The sequence below is a fragment of the Podarcis cretensis genome (genome assembly GCF_951804945.1).
Source record: "Podarcis cretensis genome assembly, chromosome: 14".
Classification (NCBI taxonomy): Eukaryota; Metazoa; Chordata; class Lepidosauria; order Squamata; family Lacertidae; genus Podarcis; species Podarcis cretensis.
Window position 1 is genome coordinate 14,473,206 of NC_137183.1, and position 24,704 is coordinate 14,497,909.

The 24,704-nt window shown below is 41.7% G+C and overlaps 1 protein-coding gene across 1 annotated transcript in view; it reads right to left on the minus strand.

Moving 5' to 3' along the window:
* Positions 1–434: 434 nt before the first annotated feature.
* Positions 435–24,704, minus strand: part of SECISBP2L (SECIS binding protein 2 like) — a 36,457-nt gene continuing 12,187 nt past the window's right edge. The window contains 17 exon segments of the mRNA XM_079953189.1: positions 435–2,861; positions 4,253–4,469; positions 6,026–6,180; positions 7,401–7,621; positions 10,013–10,175; positions 11,210–11,336; positions 13,793–13,860; positions 13,863–13,961; positions 15,678–15,819; positions 16,375–16,542; positions 17,261–17,344; positions 18,382–18,513; positions 18,797–18,912; positions 20,329–20,353; positions 20,442–20,665; positions 21,502–21,637; positions 24,100–24,424. Of these exon segments, the coding sequence (XP_079809315.1) occupies positions 2,194–2,861; positions 4,253–4,469; positions 6,026–6,180; positions 7,401–7,621; positions 10,013–10,175; positions 11,210–11,336; positions 13,793–13,860; positions 13,863–13,961; positions 15,678–15,819; positions 16,375–16,542; positions 17,261–17,344; positions 18,382–18,513; positions 18,797–18,912; positions 20,329–20,353; positions 20,442–20,665; positions 21,502–21,637; positions 24,100–24,424 (3,070 nt within the window). The 3' untranslated portion in view covers positions 435–2,193.

Here is a 24,704-nt window from a genome sequence, read left to right on the forward strand (position 1 = left end):
TCCCCCCCCCCCCGGCAACCCTCATCTCCTTCCACAAATTCTGGTAAAATTTGCTAACCAAGTTTTTAAAAGAGCACAGATATTTGCTGAACATGTCCTAAATTTGAACCTACTTACGAAAGCAGAAACACCATTTGACCGTGCGTCAGAACCTACTTTTTATGCCAGTATAGAAATTGTGCTACTTAAAAAACCCAAACAAACAGGAACTATCGTGGCAGTGAAAGATAAGGTAACTCATCAAAAGGAACAGAATGTGGATGCTCATTACAGAAGATGACAGAATCACATACACCTCATTATACTACACACCAGAAAAAACCTTATTAAATACAAGCTAACATAACCTCACAAGCATACAAACACAGAGATATTCCGTTTCCACCTGGAGGCTTAGCTGCCACTTTTCAGGATGAACATTTTTTTTTAAAAAAAAAGGCTGGCTTCCTTACACTCATGTCTTGTTTGCACTGAGATTTGTTGCAATTTTTGGACAGGCAATTTCGCAAACTGGGAAGAATGCCTTGACTGAATTTGAAACCAACAGCTGAAAAAGTGGATATACTTAATTAATGTACTTTACTTTTATGTATATTGCCACAGGATTAAGCAGGTTCTGAAAAAAAGACAAACCTTTTTAAAAAGGTACCTAATATGAGTTACTAGCACTTAGAGAGGTCGGGGGGGGGCGGGGCTACTCGCATCCTGTGACAGCCAAACTCCAATACTTTTTCTGTCTAACATGTGCTGAGCCATATATTCCAAAGAGCTTCTTGCACAAATACTCAAACTGGCTTATTCTGCTACATTCCATGAAGGACAATATGAGATTTTAAGACACTGTATCAGATTTTTGTCTGTACAATATAATAAGCTAGTTATGAAGATGCTGAAACTATTGGTCCCAATAATTAAGTGAACAACCTAACTGTGAAATACTTCAATAATCGCTGGAAGTCCATGTTTTCATAAAGCATATCTTTTTGCACTACCAATGAGTATACAACCCTTCTACATTCACCATTAATGGATTTCTTTTTTCCATGCAGCTTATCTGGGTACAATTCGATGTTCTGCAATGGACAAAAGTTTGATGCAGAGCATGCAGAAGTTAAGACAAGCCTTTTGATTTTTTTATGTTAATAGCAAAGCAGCCTGACTTTCTCCCACTAAACCAACTGATTTCCCACCAAATAAATTCTGCCTGCTCACTATTATGAACTCCTGCTGTTACAGAAGAGCTCACCTCATCAACAAGAACCAACTTTTATGACTGACCCCAAGCTAAAAACATAAGAGGTGATCAGGAGCATCGCATGCACAAATTTCCCCTCTTTTACCCGAATAAATCGAGCCTCAATGGCCCACCTTACTTTCTGCTGAATGATCAATATCCAATTCAGTGTCTGCATTTACATAGCATTTATAAATTTATATTAGCATTCCTGAGATAAGTGAAAACCACAAACAGTAAAGTTAACAAAACCCAACAAGGAAAAGTTGCTGTGATTAATGGGTCCCCTTGTGACAGTCCTCTAGGCACAGTGACAATGATAGTGAATCAAAATGGAAATAAGAATTCTCTTTCCGAAGGTGCCTTGCCAAATTGTTTTAGATGGTTATAACCAGCATTTCAAGAGTATATTTCTGAGACGAATATCCTGAGGCCAGTAAGAAGAGGTTTGAAGTTAAGTTACTGACTAATATGCATCTTTCTAACTCTTATCAGCAAGGATAAAAGCCCCTGGAAAGATTAATTCTGGCCCAAATTCTGGTACACGAAGATGTGGTCAAATAATTTCAAGATAATAGAATGACAAAGCAAATATTGGTCACTACTGCCAGGCTAGAAAGTGTAAGAACTTTTAAGTTATAGTTGGAGAATAATTTTGCATAAAAATGGTCATTTGCAAATAGTTTTCTCATACAAAAAGATGCCTACTGACAGTTTCAACACACATAATCTGTTCTGAGGAAGATATAAATAGTCATTACACACATGCACATACACTCTAGCTCTTAATGGAAAAAGTAATAAAGACAGCTACAAAAAATATTTATGTTGTGAATTAAATATGCATATTAAACGTTACACAGTGCAAAATGCTGAGATGAAGCACACAAAGCAATGGCTGAAATCCTTACAACAGTTAGTTTTTAAAATATTAATGTTTCCTGAGTTTGTGCTCGAGTTTATGGTATATAGTTTGAGTCCGTAAGCTTCGTCTCCAGGGAACTGCAGACTGAAGGCTTCTGCTGGGCTTTACTTGCATGCTTATCCATTGTCCATTCCTCGCTGTCGACGACTGAATCCACTTGCTCGGGAGTTTCGGCTTCTTCCTCCTCACCACTTTGCTCAACATTCTCATCCTCTGCACTGCTAAGGCTCTTCCCAAGCTGAAGCGTTTCCATAGTCCGCTGAGTCTCTGAGACCCAAGATTCAATTCTGCTGTTGAGTTGAACTTCTTCAGATATAGGTTCGTGGGTGTAGTCATCGTCCTCTTCCTCATCCTCATCCTCCTCTTCTTCAAGCATTCCTGGGACAAGGGTACTGGTTGTACTGGTCATGGAGGAGTTCAAAATATCCCTGCAACTGCCATCCAACGATCCTGTATCTGTGCTTTGCTGCGAGGCCCATTCCAGGTTGTCATCTGGTTTGGGTTCTTCCTTGCCACCACCAAGTGCTTTCCCATGAATTGTGACTGCAACAACCCCAACAGATGCTAGAGACAGCTGCTTATTAGCAACAGCCTTACTGCTGTCGGGCTTTTCTGGAGCAGCAACCTTACAAGAGGCCTCTCTTTCGTTTTCAGAAGTTTCCAATCCATCTGATGTTTCCACCATGTTCCTCCAATTTGTTTCTGGGGAGGGGAAGAAATGCAGAAAAGATTGGGAATGGTTGACACGCAGAAAGAGGTGTGGTTTTGTTCTTTTTTAAAACAGTTGATACACATACACGTTCCACTCACCCTCACACAAAAACAAAGTGCAATTTTAGAACTTTTCTCAGGGGGTATCAGAGAAAAGGTTTCCCCTCTCCAATTCAGTTATATCAATCTTGGGGTAGGGTAAGGTGGGGAAGAGAGAATGGCAAAAAACAGAAATTGCAGTCAGATGTGTTGCCATGAGAAGGAAGTACAGAACACAGGTTAGGTTCTATGCACCACTGCAAGCTGTCTAACATTAACAGTGTAGAATATTGGGATGTGTGCAGGCTTCCATTTAAATGCTTTAAAGTTGTTTAATAATCAATTAAATGGAAAACAGCTCTCCGTAGAAAACCAAGCTTTGGTGTTGTCTCTGTCTGTCTGTCTGTCTGTCTGTCTGTCTGTCTGTCTGTCTGTCTGTCTCTCTCTGTGTGTGTGTGTGTGTGTGTGTGAGAGAGAGAGAGAGAGAGAGAGAGAGAGAGAGAGAGAGAGAGAGAAATGAAAGAGCCATTCTAAGTAGTGTTCCAGTGAACAGAACTGTGTCTGGGAGTTCCCAGGTTTGATCCTCGTATCTGCAGGAAGGATTGGGAGAGAATTCTGCTGGAAATCCTGACGAGCTGCTGCCAGTGTAGACAATACTGAGTTGGAGGGACCAATTATCTGATCCAATATGAGGCAGCTTCCTATGTTCCTAATTTTATTTAAACCCAGGTGGGCTTTACCACTCGATTCGATGCATTTTGCTCGCGACAACTAGTAAGGAGCTTCTAGAGAAGAACATACGTTCGGGAAATGAGTTGAGGCCTATTTCACAGGGCTGCATTACTTTGGAATAAGGGGTTTTTCTTTTCAGTCAGTCACATCAAACAAACTTACATTTACAGGAATATCCACATCTATGGCTGGGTTGAGTGTAGAGACCATCTAGTTTATCATCCTGCTTGCAAGGTGTCATCCCGCACATGTTGATTCACTTCCACATCAAAAAATAAAACCCCTACACACAAATCTTGTCATCCAAACCAGTGTGCCGCAAGAAGAGTGGAGGAGCAAATCGAGCATCTCACACCAAAAGGCAACTCCTGTTTAGTCAGACAATCCAGGTGCCTCAATTCGGAGTGTGAGGCTACAAAAAACGAGGCAAAACTCCCCCAAAGCCACTAGCCAATCTGCCACAGGGGCAGAAAACCCCCCAAAATTTGCTTCGTGATCATAAAATAAGCAGATCATCAACATTAAAGGAAGGGGAAAAGGAAAGAAGTTGACAGCTAGCTCACTCTCAGTACGATTCTGCTACATAAGCATTGTTTTGAAAATGCACTCACCGTACTCTTTCTCATTCACTTCTGAAATGGGCTCTGAAATAACACTGCAGAATGAAATTGCACTTGCTGCAGAAGGATTCCGAGAATGCCCCATGTGGTGGGGCACCTTCTTAATGTTCTTCAAGGCCTCCTCCTGCTCCTGCTCCATTGCTGCAACCATGTCCCGATAGGCTTTCCTAGCCTCCTCTGTCAGTGACACCAATTTGTTGAAGAGGTTCTAAAAGAAAAAGACCCCAGCAAAAGATAAAAGCTACCCCAAGAGACCACCCTGTTATCTGCATCTCTTTATTGGAAGGTCCCCTGCTTTCAAGGCAGGACACTCTAGTGTCACAAGTTGTCTTGAAACAAGGCAATGCATTATACTACAGGTGCCTAAGCAATCTGAGGAGGGAAACCAATGAGCCTCTCATTCTGTGACCCAAAAACTGTACCATGGTAGTTCAGAAGGAGATAGCTGAAACAGTAGTAACCTTATCTACTGATAGCCTCAAGTTTATAGATCCACAGGGAAAGAACTGAACACTGGCTAGAGGCATAGACACTGGTCTTTGAGGGATGTTTGAGGAATCTGATTTCTTGGAATGCTAATACAAACCGACACTAACATGTGGAATGGAACAGAATTATAGTCTGGATTTTGCTCTTTTGTATGCCAAGATTTGGGGTTGTCAGTCACCCAAAATGTAATAAAATGCAAATGTAATTTAGAAGTTAAGTGGGAGGTATTCAGGTAAGGTTTACTCAGAGTAGAACCAATGAAATTAATGGACCTAAACTTAGGTCAGGTTCATTAAATGGGTCTGAGTAAGCTGAATACCACCCATATTTAGACATGCATATGCTGAGATAAACTAAGTTTACACTCTCTCTCTCACTCTCTCAAATTGCAGCTTAATGCAGAAACAGAATGAAACTGGCTTGTAAACACTTGTTAAATTACCACGGACTGGAATTCATCCCTAGATCCTAGCCACATAAGGGTATCACTTGGCTGAAGAAATTCATTATAGTGATAGCAAAAAAGCATTCTAGTTCTGCACCAGCTAAAATTCTACATGCCAACTAAAATTAGGCATGGCAATAAAATGTAGATCAAATAAGATCCCTTTATTACATCTGAATTATAACGGCTAGTTTGAAATTTGAGGGGGGGAGCAGGGGTATGTGTGTTCCGCTGCATGGTGTAGCTTAGTGCAAAATGGAAGCATCATTTTACTTAACAGAGCACTCCCTAGTGAATATGACACTTACGTTTTGTAAAAACATTGTGAGCCACTTTCCTTAATATTTAATGAAGATGAGATTTCTGGCTCTCACTCCAATTTCTCTTCCAATTAAGAGAAAAAAAGACACACATTTAATATCGGATATGGCCCATATTCACGTGTCACAAATGGGTAAGTGCTTTTAGTGTATTTTTAGCCTGCTCCTTTTCCAAGCTCATTTCCTGTCATTCTTCGAAATTCTGTGAAGGAACCAATCAGATTTCTGTAAGAGTGCTCATTTGAAAGCAGGAGCCTGACTCTACTCTCATGGTTCTTGTCTATCACATTTGATGGGCAGGCAGTCCTCTTCACATTTTGGGATGCATGGACATGTGCGAAGAGGAGGATTTGATCTGGGTTACTTCAAAGATGTGGAGAACGCAACACATACAAAGCTCAGTAATGGGGTATGTGGCACAGGTCAGGCACCATTATGAATAATCTTAGGAACTCAGTGAAACAGAAAGAATTCACACCATAGTGGCAGAGTTGATTTATATGCTCTTACCTCAGCACCTGAATAATTGAAGATTCCGACCACACTAACAGGAACTAGCTTGTTCACACAGCGACCAAGAGCTTTACGACCCAGGGCGAAGACAAAGGGGATTTCTTGTTCCCGTGCCATGGCTATTACGTTGTACAGAGCTTCATCCAGTCCACCTTGGTACATGCCGGGAGAAGAACAGAAGATTAAAATGTGAAGAACTTCCTCATAACTAGTTTAAAGTCTGCTAACTTTACATCAATAATCAAATGCTTAAGTCCAACTACACATTTCCAACCAATGAAAACTGTACCAATGCAGCACATGCAGCACAGGATGATGAACTATAAAAACCTTTTACACATTCTGCATTTTAGGCAAAGAGCTAAGATTTAAGAGCACACCAAAAAAACACACAAAATGTGGATGTCACAAAAACCTGCAGCACACAGGCACATGAGTCAGGAAGTTGGTATTGGCTGCAGCTCAAAATTCAGTCATATAATTAAATATAATTTGCCAGTTTTAAGATGCTACATACGTAAGGATAAAATGATGGCTAAATTGCTACTTTAAGCCAACTTATTTTTATCAGTAAGACAAGGTTCTAAAGAAAAAATCTAAAGGCCTTAGACAGGAAGTTCAATTAAAATATAAAGCCCTTGTTAGGGCAGTGCCAAGCCAAATCGCGAATGAGCAGATGTGTGGTCTTCCACAGAGATCATGACTGCTGTGCTGCACTGAACTTGTACTGGCTTAACGTATTGTCTGAACCAGGCCTGTGGTTTCAGTGCTCCCAGAAAATCCACAAGCTGTAAGCCAAAAGACCAACTTTGGTTACAGCTTGCGGTTTTGTCTGGAGTGCGCTAAACCATGAGCCCAAGTTCAAACAACATGCTAAGGCGGACTATGCCTTAGTGCAGCAGCAGAACAACTGGAGGAGAGAAGCGAAGCAGCCATGATCTCCTCTCCGGAAGCCCACACATGTACTTATTTTGTGCTAAGCCAGTTTTGGCTTCACGCTATGTGTGAGCCAGGTTGCAATCCCTCCTCCTGTGCAAGTAGAAAGTGCATAAAAAGTGTGTGCATGTCATGACATCTGCTCATGTCTTCTCCCCACAACCCCTGCCCCATCGGCAGGCTCTGTGCCACACAAAATCATTCTGCATTCCTCTGCAGGGGCTTTTCGAGGGGTGAAAGGACCTGCAGGAGGAAAGGGAGACAGAAAAGCCCCAGGGTGCACATGGTACTCTGCACACAGCTCTTTGAAAGCCCCTCAGTGCCCTGCATAATAAAAAACGGCATAGGCAAAAAGAAAAAAATGATTCCGTGTTGAAGCAGAGAATCAGACCAAAGCTGTAAGAGAAGGTGGTCCACCAGAGATAATCATTAATACCTTTTGACTGGATTTTCTCACAGTTTGGAGAAATGATAACACACTTGATCTTGTTTAACTTCATGTGTTTTGTAACCTCGCGTAAACCCATCACAAGCCTCCTCTTTGCTTTTGCTCTCATGGGGTCCTTTTGGTAAATTCGTTCTTGGAAGCTGACAAGCTCTTGTAACAGGAGGGTCACACACTCATCTATTTCTTTGCTTAGAACTTGATTACAGTACCTGTAAAGTCAGAAGGGATACAATAAGACAAAGTTCAAGAAGGCCAAACTGCTTTCACTATCCTTTCCTCAAGGGTTTTTATACTTTTCTGAAGTCCTTTAGCTCATCCCTCTATACCTGGGTATTTTAACATGAGCTCCTCTCTCATATAGAAGGATGAGCTAAAGGACTTCAGAAAAGTGTAAAATACATATTTAGGTTTATCTTGATATTTTGTGGCACATTTGCCATCTTTAATATTTATGGCTACAACTTTGTGTAATTTTAGAATCATTGTTTTTATTTTGTCAGTTATTCTGAATCTCAAACTAGCAGAGAATGTGGCACAGAAGTTTCTGATACAAGCTTCCTAAACTAAAAGATATCCCAAAAAATCTCTCCTAAAATCATTTAGAGAAGAAGCCAAGAATTCAATTTAAGCTACTAACTGATGCAAAAGAAAGAGGAGGCTTCGCCTTGCCAGACTTGAAATTGTACTATGAAGCCTCATGCCTCTGTTGGTGAAAGGAATGGATAAAGTTAGAAAATACAGAGTTGTTAGATTTAGAAGGATTTGATAACAGATTTGGATGGCACGCATATCTATGGGCTGAAAAGAAGAAAATCCATAAAGGCTTTGAGAACCACATTTTCCGAAGATCGTTGATAGAAATATGGGATAGGTATAAAAACCTACTTGAACCAAAAACTCCACACTGGTTGTCTCCTTTAGAGGTTATGAGTGTAAAAAAAATTAATATGAGAAAGAATTGGATTACATATGGAAATTTGATTGTTAAAGAAGGGGGGAAATGGAAAATGAAACCCTATGAAGAAGTAAAAGAGTTGGTATATGATTGGTTGCATTATTTTCAAATAAATGAAATGTTTAAAAAAAGATCTCAAAGAATATGGATATGTAGAGAAAGATTCCAAATTTCAATTAGAAATAATAAATAATGAATATAAAATTTTATCTAAAATTTATAAGATATTGTTGGAATGGCATACAAAGGATGAAGAAGTTAAATCAGTTATGATACAATGGGCCAGAGATATTGGTCATAATATACAATTTAATGATTGGATAAAACTATGGAATGAAAGTATTAAATTCACTGCATGTACTGCATTAAAGGAAAATGTTATGAAAATGATATATAGATGGTATATTACACCAGTAAAACTTGCAAAAATTGTATAAAACATGTAAGAAGTGTTGGAAATGTAAAGAAAAGGATGGTACATTTTATCATATGTGGTGGGAATGTAAGAAAGTGAAAAGCTTCTGGGAGTTGATATATAATGAACTGAAAAAAATGTTGAAATATACATTTGCTAAGAAACCAGAGGACTTTCTCTTAGGAATCGTTGGAAATGAAATAAATAGAAAGGATCATAAACTTTTCCAATATGCAGTAACAGCGGCAAGAATATTACTGGCCCAGAAACAGAAACAAGAACAAATACCAACACTGGAGGAGTGGAGAATGAAGCTGATGGACTATGCAGAACTTGATAAACTGACTGGGAAGATCAGATATCTACGAGATCAAAAGTTCATCGGGGCTGGGGAAAGTTAGTTGAGTATTGGGAATGTATAAGTGATAGTGAAATAACGTTAGTGGCATTTAAAGAAGCTCTGTAATAACATAAGAAATATTACAAAAAAGGAAAATAGAAGTGGGGGATAGGGATAAAGGTAATAGCAAAATCTGGAAATGTGTAATTAAAGAAAATTTAATTCGGATGATTGGCAGAGAGGCTGAAGGAAGTCTAAAAATGAGGAGAATTTGTAGAAGTTGCAATGTGATTTGTGTTTTCTTTTGATGGAAAATTAATAATATATATATATATATATTTAAAAAGAACCAAATATTGGTATCTAGAATACCAAAACCTAGTATCGCTCAAAGTGACCCCAGGCACTCAAAGCGAAAGGTAAAGCAAAGACACATGGTCTGTCAACAAGGGGTAATTGACAAAATCCTCTCTCATCAGGATTGGCTAAGAATACCTATTTTGTCGTCTCTTCCAGTTATGACTTGACTGAGCTATCCAAATATATTTGGGGTGCAGATACCTTCTCTCTGGTCTATGATACACTATGCATAGCATAGCTGGAATTTATTTAAGTGCAAGTGATGCTTTGCAGCATGGGCTGAACTTGGGTTTTTTTGGTCCATTATAAACTAAACTCTGTGGGATAGCTCAGTTGGTACAGCATGAGGCTCTTACTCTGAAGGTCATGGGTTTGAGCCCCACACTGGGCAAAAAGATTCCTGCATTGCAAGGGGCTAGACTAGATGAACCTCATGATCCCTTCCAACGCTACAATTCCATCATTCTACTTACACTGTAATACACATTTTATTGGACAAGTGAAGGTTAGTTTTTAAAAACAGCTCTTACTCTCGGAATCTCTTGCTATGAATCTTCGTGATGGTTGAAGAAGCCATTGGGCTACCTATTCCTGAACTGGCAGGTGAGCCTTGGGATACTGGAGTCATGCAGTAAGGAGAATTTTGACTTGCCGGAGAGAGTGAGGTGTCACTCGGCACACTCAAGCCGGTTTCTGTAACAGGAAAATGATAAAAGTCAGAAACAGCATCTGTGTGGATCACTGGAACATATCGTTCCTTCATGCCACCATGACACTTTCAAAAGAACCCAACACTGTAAACCAGACTAGTCAATAGTATGATCCGACAGATCCAGCTTTTGTGCAACAAAACAATGGTGCACTGACACCATGTGGTTGCTGTGCTAGATTTCTTGTTTTGTTTTCAGTTGGGGGAAAAATATTAAACTACAGCTAGCAATTACCGTATTTTTCGCTCTATAAGACACACCAGACCACAAGACGCACCTAGTTTTTGGAGGAGGAAAACAAGAAAAAAAATATTCTGAATCTCAGAAGCCAGAACAGCAAGAGGGATCGCTGCACAGTGAAAGCAGCAATCCCTCTTGCTGCTCTGGCTTCTGGGATAGCTGCGCAGCCTGCATTCGCTCCATAAGACGCACACACATTTCCCCTTACTTTTTAGGAGGGAAAAAGTGAGTCTTATAGAGCAAAAAATACGGTAACTATCAAGGCAATTTAAAAAACTTATAGGCTGAGATGTTGAGGCTGCCAAGTCATGGACTATGTTACTATAGAGCAGGCTTCCTCAACCTTGGCTCTCCAGATGTTTTTGGCCTACAACTCCCATGATTCCTAGCTAGCAGGACCAGTGGTCAGGGATGGTGGGAATTGTAGTCTCAAAAATATCTGGAGGGCCGAGGTTGAGGAAGCCTGCTGTAGAGGCTCTTCAGCTGCCCATCCACAGACTCCTACTGCTCTTGAAAGGCTAAAATAGCTTCTGGAGTGACATTATATTTACAATTTAGATTAAAAACATGCACAAAGCTTACTCCTTCTGGTCCAAATTCCTAAGTAAAACAATACTTGTCATAGATAAGACACAGAGCTCCTGATTTAGTAACTCTACTTAAAATTACAAAAAAAACACAACAATGTTCAAGGGCACACACATGCACACAGGAAATACTGTAAAGCATATTACTGTATCTAGACAGATATTTCAGTTCAATCTTTAGAGTTCTGACCTTCTTGAGATGCTACGTCTTCTGACTGATTTGGAGTCAGATTCACCTCTTGTTCTTCATCAGCTCCCAGAAGGGTATGATCTACAGATAAGCGCCCCTTTTTTTCTTCTCTTTCCTTCAAGATAATCTGGGGGGTGGGGTGGAGAGACAGTTTAGGATAATGTGAGCAATGCTAATTTCTTCTACAAATTAACAAGCTTGCTGCTTTGTAGAAAAAGGGATAGCAAATTTAATGTGGATCTTTTGTTCCTAAATGCAAGTCATTTTTCAGAAGTGGGTGGATGTTCTGAACAACGAAGGGACAGCAGGAAAAAACTGTATTTTTTATAAACACCATGAGAAAGGAAAATTACCCGTGTCAAAAGAAAATTAGGAAACAATGTAAAAGTTGGGAATATATTATAATATACAATACGTTACTAAGATTAGTATCATATACATAATCAAATATTCTAAAACAATATAGTTCTTTAAAAGAAAAGATTAACCACATTATTTATAAAATTATATCCTTATTGCAAACCAGAGTATAATAAATCTAAATGCCAATATTTAGGGCAAATAGTGATTTCAATTGCCAGATGATTTTAAATCTTGCTGTCTTCCTCAGTGGCACATGCAATCTTTTATTTCAAGAACGTGATACTTGATGATTGCAAATTTGAATTTCCTTCTCTTTGGAGTGGAGAATCCATTAGTTGTCATTTTTATGTATGTGCAATAGCAAACTTAGCCTCCTCACAACTGTATTATTTTGTTTCATATTGGGTAGGATCTGAGAGATGGGGAGAGAAAATCTTGTTGTACAAGCTAGACACCACCCTGTCATTCAAAGCTAGTCTGGATTATCAATGGATCCCCAGAACAGTGTGGAACAGGGCCCTGGAGGTTGTAGCAAGACTGAGAAGAGTTGGGATAATTCAGTGGTGCTGTCTTGCATAAGCAGAGGTGCCTTTCTGCTAACACAGGACATCACTGGATCCAAGCCCTTGTTATGCCTGACTTTTGCATGTTTTCTTTTTAAAAAGAAAACACAGCGACATATGAAAATAATTCAGAATTGAAAAACATTTTTCTCCCCCCAGAATCCTTTGCTCACACACCTGCAAATAAAACCATGCAACAATAATCAAGGACAGTGGTACCTCCGGTTGCAAATGGGATCCATTCCAGAGGTCCGGCCATATCCCAAAGTTTTCGCAACCTGAGAGACCACTTCTGTGCATGCACACACGGCGGTAGAACACTTCTGTGCATGCGCAAGTGGTTTGCTGTTTTTGCAACCCAAAATTTACGTTACCCGAGGGTAACTTAACCCAAGATTCCACTGTATTTAAATTGATACGGCTATTATTTAGAAGTGGTGCAAAACAGTATTTATGATTAACTGATTCAACAATTTGAAAGTACCTGGGACATGGCAAAAATCTTTGAAAAAGGAGGGCCTAGTTTCTAGGATCCCAAAATAAGAATAAAGGAAAGCCATTTAGGCTGTGTTGTTCATTAAATGCGTGTTGCCTCTTTTATTGGCCATATCCTACATGGTTAACAACAGGATAGTGATTACCAGTTTTAGGCTCTCTGGTACAGATAAGGTATTTGGTTAGTCTGTAACCCAGATATCATAACTGGGGCATAACCCCAGGCACATTTTTTGGAAGGGGCGCAACCAGGCACCCCCATGACATGCTCCCTCATTGAAGCCTGGCTCTGGCACGCAAGGGAGCTACTGAGGCAGCATTCGTACACCCAGCTGCAGCAGCTGCACTCCCAGGTCAAGCCTGACCCGTAAGTGGAGTGCAGGAGAGTCAGAGGCAGCGTTGTTGCTGTGCGAGCAAAGGGAGCTGCCAAAAAGAAACAAGCAAATATAACCTTTTAGCTTTTTGTGGTGTAAAATGTCCACTTTTCATCTGCTAGAAATAACACAACTGGTCTTAAGGGCATACAGTATCAGCCTTTGCAGAGAGGCCACTGAATGAGAAAGATGACCTTAAATATAGGCAGTGGCGTAGCATGGGTTGTCAGCACCCGGGGCAAGGCAAGTAATTTGCGCCCCCTAACCCGTGGATTTGTGCCCCCTAACCCGTGGATTTGCGCCCCCTAACCCTAACCCCCAGATGTTGCGCCCGGTGCGGCCGGCCCCCCCTGCACCCCCTACGCTACGCCACTGAATATAGGCAACCCTTAGATCAGCAAGCTAGGCCCACAGCACAAGTCAGTGTGGGCAAACCCTGGGAATTAACACAGAAATAGATGCCGCGGGGCAAAGAGAAGAACAGCTCATCAAGAGAACTGTGTTTTTGTGAGCAAGGAGACCATTTTTTGAATCAATCACTTTTACTGAGGCAGTTTGGATCTGTTGGGGATGAAATAAGTGACATCAAGGTATCGATTGGCCGGTTGGCTTCCTTGGTGCTCTGCTTGTTCCCATCATCGGGGTGGGAGGGGAATCATACGTCATGATCATGAATGGAAGCTTATCCTGTCTCCTGCTTTCAAATAAAATAAAATAAAATAAAATAAGCTGGACCATTAGGATTCATGATCACCATGTCCACAGGCAACATTCTAAAAACTGCTTACTTTTTTAAGTGCTGTTGGACGCTTCAGCTTTGAGAGCTCCCTTTCTTTTCCTCGTTTCACTTTTGGGCAGTGGAGTCCAAAGGATTGAGACAACCCACTGACAGCTGTCCTTTAGTTAAGGATTTTCGGCTGGCAGGTTCTTTGGCATGAAAAGGTGCGGCACTGCCAACTGAATGAAATCAAGACAACCATTATTCTAACCCCTACTACTGAAAGAAAACCAAAATTAGCAAACAACCCCCCCCCCATCAGCTCTTGTTACAAAAGCCTTTTCCTCTCATTGGAAACAAAAACAGACAACAATGACAGGAAAGTTACACAATGGAACGATTCTGCTTCCAGATGGCTTTAAACTAGTATTCGGTTTAGTCTACTGTTTTGCAGGAACACTTTAGCTCAGCAAGGAAACAGAAACATGGTACGTCCCTTAAAATTAATAGTATGTTATTTCAACTGTTAGCAGAAAGGAACCTTCCTTTGGCTGGCTTTCAAAGAACTGCACAGCCAGCCTCAGACACTCAAGGAGGATTGCCACACAGAAACCATTTTTGAAATTGTGGAGGCTTGCATTTTATCCTTGCAACAACACTGTTAGCCAGATTAGGCTGAGTGGAGATTTGAACCATAGCTCTCTCCCCCCCCCCCCCCCCGATCTTAATAGTGCAGTATTATTATGCACTCTACATGGAGCTACCCTTTTAGGGGATTCAGAAGTGTAAACTAGTGCAGAAAGTAGCTGACAGACTGCCAAAGTGGTGTAGCTTATTGAAGCCATATGACATCAGTTTTATGAGAGTGTTGCACTGACTGAATTGGGCTCAGAAGCATCCAAAGTGTTGCTGTTGACATATAAAGCCCTGAACAACTTGAAATCCAAACACCTGTAGGTGTCTAGCTCCTGAGATCTGAAGAAGAAGCCCTTCTGGAAGTCCTGCCATTTACTGTAGTGCATCAGGCAGTGATTCAATATAAGGCATTTTCTGTGGTAGCACCCTGGCTATGGGACTTACTCCCAGCAGAAATATGATTGTAGTCTATATTGTATGAGTTTCCACACCAGTTGAAAACGTCTCTGTTCATCAAAGCATTTAAGGGCAGCTGGTCACTTGTAACAGGGCATTGCTTTCTGCTGCTGGCTTGGCAAGACCTACATTGGCTCCCAGTATGTTTCAGAGCACAATTCAAAGTGTTGGTGCTGACCTTTAAAGCCTTAAACAGCCTCGGCCCAGTATACCTGAAGGAGCGTCTGCACCCCCATCGTTCTGCCCAGACACTGAGGTCCAGCGCTGAGAGGCTTCTGGCGGTTCCCTCCACTGTGAGAAGCGAAGTTGCAGGAAACCAGGCAGAGGGCCTTCTTGATAGTGGCGCCAGCCCTGTGGAATGCCCTCCCACCAGATGTCAAGGAAATAAAGAACTATCTAATGTTCTTTATTAGGACATCTGAAGCCAGCCCTGTTTGGGGAAGTTTTTAATGTATGATGTTTTAATGTATTTTTAATCTTTTGTTGGAAGCCACCCAGAATGGCTGGGGAAACCCAGCCAGATGGGCGGGATATAAATAATAAATTGTTGTTGTTGTTATTTTGTTGTTGTACTGGTTTTAATGCATTATTGTATTCTATACTTTTTTATAGCTATAATAAGCCACCCTGACATATAATATTACATACGCAAGCCAACCTGACTTTATTCATCACACATGAATGGTATGAACATTTACTGAATAACAAAAACGTACTCCAATCATCCACAACCATTTGGCACACTGGTTGGGACCGAGTGCCACTGCAGTCCAACAGATTTTGGAGGGCCACAGGTTAGCCTTAGGTGGAAAATGGCTGAGAAACGAGTGGCTATAAAAACCATCCAAGTGAGATGTACCAACCTGTGTAAGAAAGGGGCCTGGTATTTGTGATCTGGCGAGCTTTCATAGCTTGCTGCTGTTTTTCAAGAGCGGCTAGCATATCCCCCAAGTCCAACTGCACAGGTGTTTTGCTCTTCTTTCCAGCTGCTTTTGAAACTGCTTCCTATAATCAGAATAAAAGTGGTACAGTTCACCTCCAGTGACCAGAGGCATAACTTAACCAGACATTATAAACTTCCCATGATCTTGGTCAGGCATCCCCAACCTGCAGCCCTCCAGATGTTTTGGCCTACAACTCCCATGATCCCTAGCTAACAAGACAAGTGGTCAGGGATGATGGGAATTGTAGTCCAAAATATCTGGAGGGCTGAAGGTTGGGGATGCCCGATCTTGGTGTTTAATTTGTTTTCCTGAGGGTGCGGTGCTAGAAGATACCGTTGGTTCAATATAGCAATAATGTTTTTGTGCTTACAAACAACAAAGGCATAGCCAAGGCAGTACTTACAAAACCTAGAAGGAGAGATGTAATTCTAGGAAATATTACAACTTGAACATTCTTCTTGCAAGTGAAGCTGTATGAACTTTTTGGTAGGTTCACCAGGGCTCCTTTGGTGATTATGATTGCTTTGGGGATTGTACCCAGGCTGGAGGCTTCCAGCTGGCTGTCCCTGATTTAAATATGCAGCCAATCATGATTATAAAATAAAAAAGAACAGACCTGGAGTTTTCTCTGCTCCATGCTAATTTCTGAATACTCTTGAGCTGTAGCCAGTGCTGCTGCTAGGGCTTTCTTCTTTTGACTTTTTGCCCGTTTAGGAACAGATGTGGTGATTGGAATTGGAGTCTGCACAATATTGATTGGAGAATTTTCAGGTAAACCATCCAACTAGAGTGAACAAGGAGAGAGAGCACAGCTTTAAAGGTGTTACAACAGAAAGCATAGCTCATCACAAACTTGCCCAAGTTGACCTTGTTTCCCAAACTACCTCAACTGTATCAGCACACAACCTAGTACACTCATATAGGACTCCCTAAGTGGTCAGAGTGCTTTATTTAAACAGTATCTCAGTTAAGTCTGAGCAATTATTTGATTTGGCAGATGCAGTCCTCTACCAATGGCTTTTAGGTCACATGAAAAAGGCAACTCATAAATAATCTAGAGACTCAAAATATTACTAGCATGAATGATTTACTCCAGAAAGGCTGGAACTTTTTACTTGCTGCTGGTATAAGCACATGGAGGGGGAAAAACAGTACTGTTCTATTTTGCGTTAGTTATTCCAGTCATGACTAGAATAACGAGCTATGCAAGGTGTTGAAGCTCCCTCCACACCTCTGGCTTTTGAGATTTCAGCAGACATTGCTCACACTTTCGGGCATATAATCCAAGCCATAAAGGGCTAGAAACATGCTTCCTTCTTTAAAAGCAAATATTCTTATGAAACTGAATTCTGCACCTTGTTCCACCACATTCTCTTTTTCTCCACTCCCACAGAATAGAAGCATTCACTGCTGCTGCATTATCAATAGTCAATCACAATATCTAGCGAAGAAAACCAGCTAATTTAAATCAAAATACTATTTACATTATAAAAGCCTCTTACCACTTTAGGGGCATGTTTCAGCTGCATATTACCACCCTTAGAATTTCCATTTTCACTGTTTAACTCTGGAAATTCGTCTTCATCCTGAATAAAAATATTGGGAAGATTTGAAATGAATTAAGTCTGCATGGCTCTATCTCTACTAGGCACCAAGGCCTCACTCAAGCCAATAGCAGAAGTTAGCAGATGCCACTCTGCAATGCTTAAAAAGAATAACTTGCCCAATCATGAGACACTCATTATGCAACAATTAGAGAAGGGAAGATGCTGGCAGCAAAATGCTGGGACACACTAAAAAGTAACAACGAAAGGCAAGTTTATATGCTTTAAAAATGAGCATGCCTATTATGTAGGACACAAAAACAGCCTTCTTTCCACATAATAATCATCCTGGTGTTGGGAACAAGAGGGCCACAGGTCCTCCTGGGCAATCTTTCAGGGGCCGCCTGATAGTAGAGGGTAGTGCCAGAAGCAGAAATGGGAAGAGGAACAGATGTCATTTGTACCTTTGTACAATAATTTCCACACTCACACTCCCCAATCCCTCTTTGTTCGGCATCCAAGCAAGCAAGAAGCTTAATGAGTCCAGTGACACAAGCGAGCCAGGCAAAAATGCTCAAGGAGGAAGCAAGGCCAAAGCAGGAGATAGAGAGACCTGAAGGGTGGCATTCTGCCTTGGGCCCCAAGGTTCCCCATACAGTGCAATAACCCATGGTCAAAAATAAAACCAAGGCTCACTCTGAACGAACAGTGTGCTGGTGCATGGAGCTCAGGTTCATGGGTTCAGCTCTGCCTGCCTCCAGGAGAAACAAACCATGAAACTTGGCTTAGGATCGTGTGTGAACCAGTAACCACAGGTTGCTTCTTCCAAACAAACTGCAAATGGCAAGCAAAGAACAAATCTTGGCTTCTACTCATTGTTTGTTTAGAAAGAAAGAAACCACAAGATTTGCAAGTAACACTGAGCAAATCCTTATGGTTGGCTTCTTCCAGAGGCAGACAGGGTGGAGTGGAACTGACAAAACAGGATAAGCCGATTACAAGGCCGCCATCGTCCACTCAAAAATTTCAGTGAGGGTTTTGTGTGACAATTACTATGAATGAAAGAATAATAAAGTTACCTCAAAATAGAGGGGCTCAGGACTTGGCTCTGTTCTGTTTGACTGGTTTATGGTTATAGGCTTCTCGTGTTTCTTCTGCAAGTTCTGTCTTCTCTCTGAAGATGTGCTATGTCCCCTACATCTAAAGGCAGGCTACACGTGCATTAAAAAAACACAACCCAAAACATATTATGGACTGGTACTTTTCCCAACTATCATGAAATAACTCTTATCATGACTAAATGGTTATAAATCTCATGTGCCCTTTAATGATATCCCCAAATGCTCTCTATAGCTCTGAATCAATGCATGGTACAAGTCTGCCAGTTTTACATGCTTTCTACAGTAGTTTTCATCTTTTAAAGAAACTGATGTACAGCCCTGCTTAACCTGCAAAACTTACACTAAGTTTAGTGTTTTCATGGGAAAAGGTTACCTGTGAGTTACTACACTGCTCAGGTTGCCGTCCACTTCTTGAGAAAACAGGTGTTCTCTCTATCCAAGGCTTTTTCTGAGTTGCTTGGGAACTGACACTTGCCCAACTGACAGCTCCTGAAATAAACACCGCAGACATTTAAGGAAATACTCCATGTATGAAAAACAAAGTGTAAAAAAATATATCCATTCTCCAACAGTACTGAAAGTTATATATATAGGGAGAGACAGGTAGGTGCAAAATCTAGCTCTGTGTATACCATATTTTTCGTCCCATAGGACGCTCCATCCCATAGGACGCACATACTTTTTTGGGGGGGAAATAAAGGAAATTTTTTCCCCTTTATTTCCCCCCCAAAACCAGGTCGGGGAACAGTGGGATGGCGGTGCTGCGCCTCCCCGCTGTCCCCTGAGCTTGTGGGGCTGGCCGATGTCTGCCTGGTGCGAGGGGCGCTCTGCTTCAGGGCCCCCCACGCGCTCCCCCGGTGCGCAAGGCTTGCCGACACCTGCGCGAAGCACGGGGCGTCCTCGGGAGGGCACCCCATGCTCCGCACTGCAGGCTGCCGCCCGCAAGCCTTGCCCGGGGGAGATCCCCCCGGTGTGCAAGGCTTGCCGACACCTGCACGAAGCACGGGGCGTCCTCCGGAGGGCGCCCCGTGCTCCGCGCTGCAGGCTGCTGCCCGCAAGCCTTGCGCTCCCGGGGGGAGATCCCCCGGGTGCGCAAGGCTTGCTGACACCTGCGCGGAGCACGGGGCGTCCTCCAGAGGGCGCCCCGTGCTCCGTGGTGCCGGCTGCCGCCTGCAAGCCTTGCGCTTCTGGGGGGAGATCCCCCGGGTGCGCAAGGCTTGCCGACACCTGCGCGGAGCACGGGGCGTCCTCCTAAGGGCGCCCCGTGCTCCGTGCTGCCGGCTGCCGCCCGCAAGCCTTGCGCGCCCGGGGGAACTCCCCCCGGGCGCGCAAGGCTTGCGGATAGCTTCCTGGAGCCTGGAGAGCGAGAGACGTCAGTGCGCACCGATGCCTCTCGCTCTCCAGGCTTCAGCGAAAGCCTGCATTCGCCCCATAGGACGCACACACATTTCCCCTTCATTTTTGGAGGGGAAAAAGTGCGTCCTATAGGGCGAAAAATACGGTATATACCCTGTAAAATTAGTTCCTGTTTTCAGTAGTTTTACCTGTTCTAATGGTTCACATCAGATAATTTTGAATGAAAGTGGCTTGCTATAGCTATTACTCCCATGTGTATTGTCTGCCAAGTACAACATGTTTTCTTTCTAAACGAACATTTTTTTGTTCCTTTACTCTAAGTTACTTGCATTGTGTTAACATAAGAAGGAATGCACAATTAAAAATGAAGCCTTATATGCATTTCTTATGGAGCTTAATTTTCACCTCAGGCCTGGCGTATTTATCAGACGGAAGGACAATAGAAAAAAAGGTGGTTTATTGATGCTGTTAGGAAGAGAATGTTGGCAAAAACAGCAAAGCTTGAGTGCTTGAGATTTTTTGATCTCTCTCTCTATATATGAAAGTTACCTGGATGTATTGATGGTTCCATCATCTGAAAAATTTAAAAAAGAAGAGATTTTAAGATTTTGCTTATTTTGTGCCATCTTCATCCCTTTTAAGCACTTCAGGCGTTTACCTACATTTGATGCAGCAGATTCTGTGCTCCTTGAGGTCACACCAGCAGCCTGGTTGCTGTGTTTAGGACTGCAATAACCACTGTCACTATCAATGTCTGCTTCGCTAGCCCCTTGCTCACTAGAGGATTCCGCAGGATGGGAAGTTCGCCGCCGCCTGCTTTTTGGTTTCCAGTGCATGGCGCTCACACTCTCAGACAGTGATTTGCTTGCGATCTCCGATGGAAAGTCTGCAATGCAAGGCAAGTGGGATTACTAAGAACTAACAGTTCTTTGGAGCAACCTAGTCTTCTTCCACAAACATACAAGCAGTTAAGAAGAGCTGTCACAATAGTAATGGAATTATCAGGCATTCTAGATAGCTATCTAGAACAACCCATTGCCAGAGAGTTTTGTTACAAGTACAGATGGCAATAATTTCCGCTTCCTTCTACAACCTTGGTGCTTGAGTTTCTAAAGTGCAAAATAGGCAATGGATGGTACCTATTTTTATTTCATTTATAGCCCACTTTCCCCCCCACAATGGGACTCAAGGAGTGTTACACAAATTAAAACAGCACAGATAAAATACAAAATGCTAAAAACAAGTAAGAACAGTTGTTGCTATGTTGTGTGGGAAATGTCCCAGATTCTAGTTAATTATGCTCGTTTTTAATAAACGATTCCTTCTTCCCCATATTCCATTCCCACTCTGCCCTGGTCAGCATTCTGTGACCATTCAGCACAGCTAGCCCTCACTGGACCAATTTCGGACTTGGGCAGCTAGACTGAAAGGAATAATATATTGTCAGTTGTGATTATGTTCATAAGACTATGTTCTGAGAAAAGAACTGAATAAAATTTAACTTAAAAAGACAGAAATATTAGTGGCAAAAGGGAGATACACCATGTGAATGATGCCTAATAGCCAATGTAAACTTACCCAGGAGCCAAGGCAGATTAAGCATATCATCCCAGAATGGGAGGAACACCCAATACTTCCATCACAGATATTCCTATATAAGCTTTGTACAAGGACCTTTTCAGGTACAAGGAAATTTCACTTAAGCACAGAATATTACTGTACCTGTTTGCTGACAAGCATCCACCAAGAGTACAATTTTAGGTCTGCTCTCAGGGCCCGACGCACTGGTCTCTTTCTGGATAGCAACACTTTTCACTGGAGGTCTTTTGCTTTTTATGTGTATCTGTGGAGGCTGTTGCTGTTTAAAATGATTAGCCAAGGAAAGAGATTTATTTGGTAAGCCAATGGACTTGGTTTAGGAAAGACAATTTCCACAGAAAATAACCACAGATTATTTAATATTATCTGCAAACATTTGGAAACTAACCTTAGATCAATCAGCACTTTAACAAAAAATCAACGTATGTTACATACGAAACAAAGAATAAATAATGAGTACCAAGTACAGTCCATTGTTTAAAGATCTTTCATATTTTGCTAAGCAGCTTTCATCTATCTGTACTGATAACTAATAAACTACGATTTCTACATTAGGTACATTAACACTTCTGATGTTCCAGCTACTGCAACGTGTTTGGAACCCAAGCCTAGCATGTCTAGCTGCTGAAATTCTTACATTTCAGTAACAGTGCTTTACTGAAGTATAACTGTTAAGTGTGATTTTTTAAAATGTATTGAGAAGCTTTTGGTAGGTGTCCAAGTATGATAATTAAGAATTGGAAATGGTCCAGAATTCTATCAGTCTTGAAATTATGGAAGACAGTATTAAGGGTAACTCAAATGGATAAATTAACTGCTTTTAATACATCTTAAGCAGAGGTTAGGCAGCACTTAAACACTATTAATTCATTTTGGAATTAATTTGCCAAAAGCAGCAATTTACTATTATGGTGGCTTTTAAGAGTTTTTAAAAATATTACATCCGTATGGCTGCCTGTGTTTTTTTAAGAACTGTCATTTAACCATTTTAAAAATAAAATTTCAAAAGCAAGTACAGTGGTACCTCTGGATATGCACACCTCTGGTTGTGTATCCTTCAGGTTACGCACGCAGCAAACCCAGAAGTATTTTTCTGGGTTTCATTGCGTGTGCATGCGCAGAAGCGCTCTACCGTGTTGTGCGCATGTGCAGAACAGGTACCTCCAGTTGCAAATTCCTCGGGATCTGACCGGAGCTCCGGAATGGATCCCATGCGCAACCAGAGGTACCACTGCACATAAATATGATACCTATTCATGTTTGCATGGATGTGAGCTAGATGTATTCATGATTTTCAAGAAGGAAGGGTAAAGGTTTTTAAAATGTATCGAGTTCAACACTACAATCTTACTACAGCACTTCAGAAACACCAAAAAATGAAATTAGGCTGATACTGCACCACTTTTTAAAAAATAAAACAGTGAACGTTACATTACTCTAGACAACAGACGTGTACAGACACTGTGGTTACAATCTTGCCTCCAACTGCACATGTGTAAAACATACTGAATTCAACAGGACCTGTGTGCACTAGATATAGCAAAATATATTGGAAGGCTATTTTTTAGACAGCTCAGTGACCATCATATTCTGCTGGCAAAATAAACTTATTTTTTTCAAACTTCTTTATCCTCAAATCCTAAGCAGGTAACAATAAAAAAGAATTATTTTATCTTTCAGAAAGGTGCATTTTATATGGAGTACTTGTTTTAACTTTTGTTAGTTTTGATACCTGTATCAGATAAAAACTATCATATATGTGTGTCTACATGTGAAAAAGTCTTGAATCACACAACACCTAGGCTTGGGCTTTTGTGCATGCCCAATTGCATAAACCAGGCATGGCCAAACCTGGCCCTCCAGCTGTTTTGGGACTACAACTCCCATCATCCCTAGCTAACAGGACCAGTGGTCAGGGATTATGGGAATTGTAGTCCCAAAACAACTGGAGGTCCAAGTTTGGCCATGCCTGGCCTAAGCAGACCGAGGAAGGGAACAAGTGAGAGGTTGTGCTCTATGCTGCCCCGATAATGCATGCAGAATTCAAAAAGTTTATTCTCTGTACAAAAATATTTTCTAGATTCTTCCATTTCTGGTGTAAAACATTTTTTTAAAGGATTTTTATTTCCAGCATAATGTTTTACAACAATGATACGGATACAGTCAAACCCTGGTTGTTGAAGGTACAGTGGTGCCCCGCAAGACGAATGCCTCGCAAGACGAAAAACTCGCTAGACGAAAGAGTTTTCTGTCTTTTGAGGTGCTTCGCAAGACGAATTTCCCTATGGGCTTGCTTCGCAAGACGAAAACGTCTTGCGGTATTTTTTCCTTTTTTTTTTCCTTTTTCTAAGCCGCTAAGCCACTAATAGCGCTAATCCGCTAATAGCCGTGCTTCGCAAGACGAAAAATCCGCAAGACGAAGAGACTCGCGGAACGAATTAATTTCGTCTTGCGAGGCACCACTGTAATCCATTCCAGAAGCCTGTTCAGCTTCCGAAATGTTCGACAACCAAGGGGAAGCTGCGTCGGACGTTCGGCTTCAGAAAAACGTTTGCAAACCGGAGCATTTACTTCCGGGTTTTTGGCATTCGGGAGCCAAAATGTTCCAAACGGAGGCGTTCGAGAACCGAGGTTGGACTGTATTGACAAACATATACTTCACCGATATATTCCAAACTAGCCATTCATCCTTTGATTATGTTGCTTGCTAAATGGACTTACTTTTTGCACAGCTGGTCCCCTGTTGGAGCTTCTACTCTGCTGGCTACATAATGAAAAGACCTGGTTGGGCTGGGTTGGGCGATCCGTGCATTCTGCCGTGACTGTATTTATGGCACTTGTTGTCTGGAAGGGTGCTGAGTAAGGGGCTGGAAAAGGATGATAGAAGCCCATGACCTGGGCACATGGTGCTGGCATCAATTGGTAATACGTGTATTCAGCAGACACAGGTGGCTGGGCAGAAATAATGGGATAAGCAAGGTATGGACCAGCAGGGTTTGGGTTAGGCTGCTGCCATCTGATATCATTGTTATACAGCGGAAGTTGCCTGTGGAGAGGAAGAGAATAATTCACTTTCTGAATGGTTAAGTGCGCAACGGTCCACCAGCACCACTTATTTCCTTTAAAACCAAAAAGAAAGATTCTGCAAGTGCTAAGTGCTGTCCATCCCACATACATTTCCCCACTGTGTCCATATGGCTGTCCAGTTTGAGGTATGAGGAACTAGTTGCACCAAACTGTACTGCACAAGCTAAGTATTACACTATTGTGAGATATCAAGTGCTATACTAGCATGGCAGTCCTATGTTTTTACATGTAGAATTATA